Consider the following 5386-nt stretch of genomic DNA (forward strand, 5'->3'; position numbering starts at 1 on the left):
CCATGAAAAGGTAATTTACGTAAATTTATCCACGACTAGCATATGGCAATAGCTCACAACTTTGTTAATGGAAACCTGGTGATCCATAACACTTGTGTGGGAGACATTTGCTCGGGGGTAATACAATATTAATGTTACTATCAGTGATCGATCAGAGGATTTGCAAGAAAGGCATAAAGTATTTAATTATAATTACACTGGGAATGGCTTTGTAATGGCTACGACATTTGAATAAGGTCACATCTAGCCTTCACCCCTGTTATGTTGTTCTATATTAAATGCCATTCACTTTAAGTGCTGAAAACCTTTCTGAAGTAGTCAGAATATAATACACTGGGCAAATTGAAATCTGTCCCTTCATTTTTGGAAATATGATTGATATCCTTTGCAAAACAAATGTTAACACATATTTGTACACAAATTTCTTTGATTATATGTTAGGAGACTCAGATATAACAGCCTTTCCTAGCAGGCATCTTATGGTGAGCAAAGGAAAGGGGTATCTATGCATATTAATCCCGCTACTCTAGATGGCTTTCAGTTTCTGACACAGATCTTTTTTACCCATATTTCTGTCTTCTGCTCTTTCTAACATTTGCCCAAATATTATGTGGTAGACCTGAACCTACCCGATTGAAATCAATACTATTGTGTTTAGTCAAGGCTTATTATGAACTTTGGCTGTAGTTTAGTTATCCTTTGCAGAAAAATTTCACCAAGGAACATGTAGTAAGAAGCACATTTGCACGTTTAGCTGCAAAAAAATATATTTAAAATATACTGTGCTGATTTACTATGACTACAAACTAAGCAGCAGCATCACCCTTTTTAAAACTATTAAGAAAAAGGGTTTGCATATAACACATTAATACATGTATAAATATAGAGATCACATACAGCCACACATCGGAGTGCATACATATATAGAGATACTAGATACAGACATGCCCTTACCCACCTATATACTACTGTGTAGGAAGATTAAGGAGCAGTGATGTGAATCTATGTGTCCACTGACTTTATGGGTTTTTTTACATCTGCATACAAGAGATGAGTCTGGTTTAATGAGCCTAATTCTGCCTTAAAATGATTTCATAGAATACCTCTTGATAAGACTTTTCAAGATCCGTTCTGAAGGCAGAATCTCTCTATAAAGAAATTGATCCTTGAAACTTTGGAAGCTGTACTATGATACAACTTCTCCATGACCTGCCATATTCAAAAAAAATATTCTGCTGGCTCAGGAGATGCCTGGGACTTTCAAGTTTCATATTTTTCAAAGCAAAAGAGAATTTATAACCAATCTGTAAGAAATACTGCTGCTGGCAGGCTGTAGATACATGGCAATACTTTTAACACCAAGAAGACATCCATCATGCAGTTTTACAACATATAAGTGCAGTGATATTGCTCCCTTTCTCCATAACAATATATAAGAATATATAGTATAAATGTACAGTATATATTAGCAACAATGTAAAATAACTTAGTGAAATGTCAAAATGCATTAAAATTCAAGTCATGCCTGAGCATCTTTTGCACAATTTTGCTTAATCTTATCATCTCAAATACCTTCATTTACCTAGAGTTTATGTTCCAAAAAGACAGAATTTTTTTCTTACGTTATACAATTGTCTGTTAAATCACCTAGAATTCTTGATCCCTGATTTTACTGTTTTAGTTAGGTAAAGGGCCTGATTGTGTAGAATCTGTACTAACGTGTGCACTGTGTCAAACAATCAATCGTGCAAAATATTTTAGGAGAAACACATTACTAAGCATTGGACGTACGTTTTTTTATTGTCCATAACTTAAAAAAATACCCATCAACAGCATAGATGGCAACTATGTTAGATTTAAATGGAGCTCATGATCTAACATCAATGTCCGTTAATTATAAATCTCACCAGCTTTGCTGAAATTGTATCAAGTACCACTTTGGTGATTGCTTGCAGGAGGAATCAATAAAATCTACTTAATAGGAATGTACAGCTTGTCTTGAGGAAAGTAGGAGACTCAGCTCTGTCTCGCATTTTGTCAGTGAATACAATTCTTTGCAGGGCCAATCCTTCCTTCATGCTAAGAAAATGAAATATGTGCAAAGACTTTCCTACAGAGTCTCAGGGAACTTTGTGATAGCACAACAGGAATATTGTGTTATCCACAGATACTGGAAGTCTGTCACAGTCCTCTCTCAAAGTTTGAATCTGTCAAAGTTTACCAGAGTTCAGCATTAACTTCCATGGAATTAATTTGAACAGCACTTCACTTCAAGAAAAAAAAATCTATAATAATACAATTAAAAACCCATACTTACCAAATACTTTAATGACTCATCTGTGCTACTTATTGCTCAAATAGTCTAAGCCCTAACACTGAACATAGTAAACAAGGTAGGGCTTAAATGAGTTCCTAAGGGGAAAAAACCCACCAGATGATCAGCTAATGTAAAGCAGTAGAGGTGCACACTACTCTATACCTGCTGCAGATTTGGCCTATACATATGCTTTAGTGGAGTTAATCCTAACTTATAACAGAGAGTAAGTCCAATGTGTCTTTAGTAAAGCACATATGACAGAAGCGAACAAAAAATAGATTGGTGTGATCAAGAAGAGAAAATCCTTGCAGTTTAGTTTAAACTGCCATCGGCATTATTTTAGAAAATAAGACCAGAATTTCACACAGTGTCACAAGATAATATACAACACTATTGGTTAGGTATTAGAGTTTAACCGCAGAAAGGCAAGTCCTTGTGGGACAGGTATCTCAGCAGGCTGGTCAAGTTACTTATCACCCTTTCTGAGCACTACTTGAAGAAAGAAGGCAGACTGATATTACTCGATGACACAAGGCTTTTGTATGGATTGCATTAAAGAATCTGTTGCCGGCTAGAAATCACATCACATTGTCCAGAGCTGAAGATTAATTTGCTGGGACTCCAGTAGGTGATATTTATTATCTTGCATATTATACTGAGATCTCAGACCAGGCAAAGGATCTGGGGCTGAAAGAATGTAATCAATGCTAAATTTAATTTCAGAGTCCGATTTTCCTAGGTTGGAGTTGCTTAGGCTCTGTTGGTTGGAGGCATTGTTTGCAACAAACCCATGAGGTTCCAAGAGTCGGGGTCCAGATTGCGTTTTCTCACATTTACTTTCATGAGAGGAGATGCAGTGTAAATCAGAATCCATGGAAGACATTTCAGGGGAAGAGGGACCTTTTCCTCCGCTAGATCTCTGCTCTTTGTGGTCCCTTTTCATGTTCCTCCTCCTCCGTCTTCGCCTGTAATTCCCATTTTCAAAAAGATCCAGCATGGATTCACATCCTGATGCAAAGCTCCAATAGTTTCCCTTCCCCTTCTCATTCCCTTCTGTTCTGGGAACCTGTATTCATTTAAAGGCAGTTCAGTGTTTGTATGCATTACAGATGCTGCTGCTTAACATCTGTGTTCATTTACATTTAAGAACGGGTTAAACATACATGACAAGCCATTCCAGCCTATTGTAGGTAAAATCCAGCCTCTTCACTTTGTTATATATTAACATACATGAGACAAGAACATGCTTTTTTACCTTTTCAAATGACAACTTGGAGGCATCACGAGAGATTTTAAGTGGCTTGTAGCTCATAATGTTTGGCTTCCTTGCTTTTCTATCAATGTTTAGTGAAACTATTTTGACAGGGAGATTTTTAGTCATGCGGCGTGTGGATGCAAATATATAGTGACTGATCTTACCTTTACAAAACAACTGTTAAGCGATAAGTTATGTCGGATGGAGTTCTGCCAGGCTCTTTGATTTGATCTGTAGTAAGGAAATTTCTTCATTATAAAGTCATAAATGCCAGAGAGAGTCACTTTGTTTGAAGGGCTTTGCTGAATGGCCATTGCAATTAAGGCAATGTAGCTGAAAAAAGAAAACTCATTGTTATGCCATTGCCTCATATAGCTATAGTCTAGAGCTAGGTATGTCCACACCACCGCATATACACACATATGTATATAAGACCCCACTCAGAGAAGTTCTCCTGATCCTACATTGTTATTTATGCCTCTCCTTGAACCTGAAATGCTTCATGTGCAGGCAGTACCGGGTCCTCGCAGAATCCTTTTGCTTTCGTCCAAGAAAAAGCTCTAACATTCATTGATTCATACACGATGATACACTGGCATTGCTAACAGACAACTGAAGCCCAGTCAAACTGCTTGCCCTCTCACTCAGCAGAAAGTGCTTCATTTTAAAGAGACAGAGGGAGAGAAACCCACCAAAATGTCAAGCTGTGTAAGGAAACTTTCCTGAGGACCAACATTCAAACCCTCCATCTCTGCCCTCCTCTTAACACCGGGGATCTCCCAGCTTGCCACCAGCTGAAGACGCACTGGATAATATTATCTTTTCTGCCTCGGAAACTCATCTTTGCTCCACCACCGATTTTTGCCCCCTCCCCTGTTTCCCAAGTGAGACTTGTCTACGTTATATTTCTCAGTGCCCTTACAAGTGCAGAAGAGAACAGTTGACATCGGATGATACAAAGGGATTCAGGTCTCGACACCGAGAAGTTACATTCTCTCCAAACCAAAGGGGAAAGGACTTTTCCACCCCGTTCCCTGCGCCTGGAATAAACTTGCTCGCACCTGGAAAGACGCCCTTGGTAGTTATTAGAGAGATCCTTGGGTGAGTTCCCATTACCCAACAGTCCAGACTCTCACCCAAGAGAGAGGAAGACTTTGAAAACTTCACCTTACCTGTATGCTGGTCTGGTGAATTTTTTCTCTTCATCAGAACTGCAGGTTGGATAGTCGTCCCCGTCATAATTAAAACAGTTATAGGGGTACTGCGTGTTATCAAACATCTTCCTGCTCCTTGCTCAGCTCCTGTGGAGTGAGAGAGATGAAGTGATGTTTCTCCGTGCCTGGGCTCCCGCCTCCCTTTTTCCCTCCCCTCCCTGTCTTATTCTCTCTCTCTCTATTCCCCCTCTCGCCTTCTCTCTCTCACACGCACACACACATGCATACTCCCTCCGTCTTGGGTGGAGATTGTTTTTGTAATTCTTTCATCCCAGACAGCCAGTCTGTTAGATATTCCTTGGGTTTTTTGGGTTTTTTTCCCCTTGTTGTTGCCTCCAATCTGGTTATAGGAAAGGCAGCTAATAGCTGATTAAATTGGTGAGGTCTCTCATGAACCTTTGAACTTGGGTGTGTACAGCCAGTAGCTCAGCTTTGCTCTCTGGGTGGTCTGGGCTGGAGCGGGGCCAGCCGTTTTTGCCATCTACATACACAATGTGACAAAAGCAAACAACATGATGTTAAATCATGCTTCAAGGTTTGTTCTCGCAAATTCAACTTTGAGAGCAGGGTTCCCCCTCCCTGGGATTTTTCTCCCTCCTC

General features: G+C 39.4%; 1 protein-coding gene across 3 annotated transcripts; it reads right to left on the reverse strand.

The window, feature by feature from the left end:
* Positions 1 to 556: 556 nt before the first annotated feature.
* On the reverse strand, positions 557 to 5149 carry LOC109314756 (forkhead box protein I1c). 3 transcript variants are annotated; one of them, XM_019542094.1, is made up of 4 exons: positions 5015 to 5149; positions 4745 to 4873; positions 3737 to 3803; positions 557 to 3383 (listed from the first exon to the last, which is right to left on the reverse strand). In XM_019542094.1, exons 2-4 carry the CDS (start codon positions 4849 to 4851, stop codon positions 2901 to 2903), a joined length of 657 nt encoding a protein of 218 aa, XP_019397639.1. In that variant the 5' UTR covers positions 4852 to 4873; positions 5015 to 5149; the 3' UTR covers positions 557 to 2900. The 3 variants fall into 3 exon arrangements, with proteins under 3 accessions (XP_019397639.1, XP_019397637.1, XP_019397638.1); XM_019542092.1 differs by having other exon boundaries at positions 3737 to 3905; positions 5015 to 5148; XM_019542093.1 differs by having other exon boundaries at positions 3737 to 3905; positions 5007 to 5148.
* Positions 5150 to 5386: the final 237 nt, after the last annotated feature.

Source organism: Crocodylus porosus, unplaced genomic scaffold (assembly GCF_001723895.1).
Source record: "Crocodylus porosus isolate Cpor-Errol unplaced genomic scaffold, CroPor_comp1, whole genome shotgun sequence".
Taxonomy (NCBI): domain Eukaryota; kingdom Metazoa; phylum Chordata; order Crocodylia; family Crocodylidae; genus Crocodylus; species Crocodylus porosus.

Bases quoted from the DNA above. Each gene is read 5' to 3' on its own strand.
- LOC109314756 (XM_019542092.1), bottom strand. From the start codon at position 4,851: ATGTTTGATAACACGCAGTACCCCTATAACTGTTTTAATTATGACGGG. The intron at 3,906-4,744 runs GTAAGGTGAAGT...TTCTTTTTTCAG, and splicing joins TTCACCAGACCAGCATACAG to CTACATTGCCTTAATTGCAA. The intron at 3,384-3,736 runs GTAAGATCAGTC...AAATGAATACAG, and splicing joins TTAACAGTTGTTTTGTAAAG to GTTCCCAGAACAGAAGGGAA.